The sequence below is a fragment of the Volvox carteri genome, assembly GCF_000143455.1.
Source record: "Volvox carteri f. nagariensis unplaced genomic scaffold VOLCAscaffold_76, whole genome shotgun sequence".
NCBI lineage: Eukaryota > Viridiplantae > Chlorophyta > Chlorophyceae > Chlamydomonadales > Volvocaceae > Volvox > Volvox carteri.
The window spans coordinates 99,630-100,697 of NW_003307619.1; the positions used below are offsets into that span (position 1 = coordinate 99,630).

Below are 1,068 nucleotides of genomic sequence, written 5' to 3' on the forward strand. Positions count from 1 at the left end.
GTATGTATGTCCGCTTAAAAATATCCTTGGCGATGTGTGCTTTTGCCCACGTACGCATGCATGTATGTTTGTATGTATGTAACGTACGCATGTGCATGTGCATGTGTGTGTGTGTCTCTCTGTCCAGGGCAAGCGGCGCATGCGCGCCTCCGGTCGCCTGGCTGCCCGCGTGCTGGAGTTCGCGGGCAGCCTGGTGCGCCCCGGAGTGACTACGGATGAAATCGACAAGGCCGTACATGCCATGATCATTGAGAACGGGGCCTACCCCTCTCCGCTCAACTACGGTGGGAGGGACGGAGGGGGGAGAACAGCGGGAAGGATCGTCTCCTCCTTAACCCCACAACACAACACAACACAACGTATAGCCCGCAACACACATGAGACAAAACACACAAGACGCACATACCCTACATACCCATGGATAGCAGGAGTGGCGAAAGGGAGGGCCGGAGCCAGGGCCTCGGCGGCTGCAGGGGCCTTAGATCGCCTTGGGTTGCTGGGTTCGGTTAACGAAGGTCTGTGCCGCGTGAGTAACTTCACCCCCTTCACCCCCACGACCGCTGCCTGACTTAACTCCCCCATTTATCCGACGGCTCACGGGCCGCCTGCTGCCGTGTTTTTTATATTTTCGTACAGGGTGATGTTCTGCGTCCCTTTCCCCCACGCAACCCCCGGCCCAATCCTCTTCCCGCCTTCTCCCCCCACTGCCACATACACACACACCGCTGCAGGCAAGTTCCCCAAGTCTGTATGTACGTCAGTCAACGAATGCGTGTGCCACGGTATCCCCGACGACCGGCCCCTGGAGGCGGGGGACATCGTCAACATCGACGTCACCGTGTTTCTAGATGGCTACCACGGAGATACGAGCAGGATGTTCTTTGTGGGTAGGTGGGGGGGGGGATGGGGGGGAAAGCGGGTTGTTGGGGGGGGGGGAGGAGTTGGTGTGTGGGATAGTGGGGCCGGTTGCAGGGATGCACGGATTTCTTCTTGAGGCGCGGAGTCGTTAAGGGGATGGGGTATGTATGTATGTATGTATGTATGTATGTATGTATGTGTGGGATCCTC

At 57.9% G+C, this 1,068-nt stretch overlaps 1 protein-coding gene across 1 annotated transcript in view; it reads left to right on the plus strand.

The window, feature by feature from the left end:
• The window catches only part of VOLCADRAFT_102436 (uncharacterized protein), a gene marked incomplete at both ends in the record, with an annotated part of 4,319 nt that overhangs the window by 1,609 nt on the left and 1,642 nt on the right, over window positions 1–1,068 (plus strand). The window contains 2 exons of the mRNA XM_002957568.1: window positions 128–284; window positions 732–887. Coding sequence (XP_002957614.1) covers window positions 128–284; window positions 732–887 — 313 coding nt within the window. The remainder of the gene's footprint in view (window positions 1–127; window positions 285–731; window positions 888–1,068) is intronic.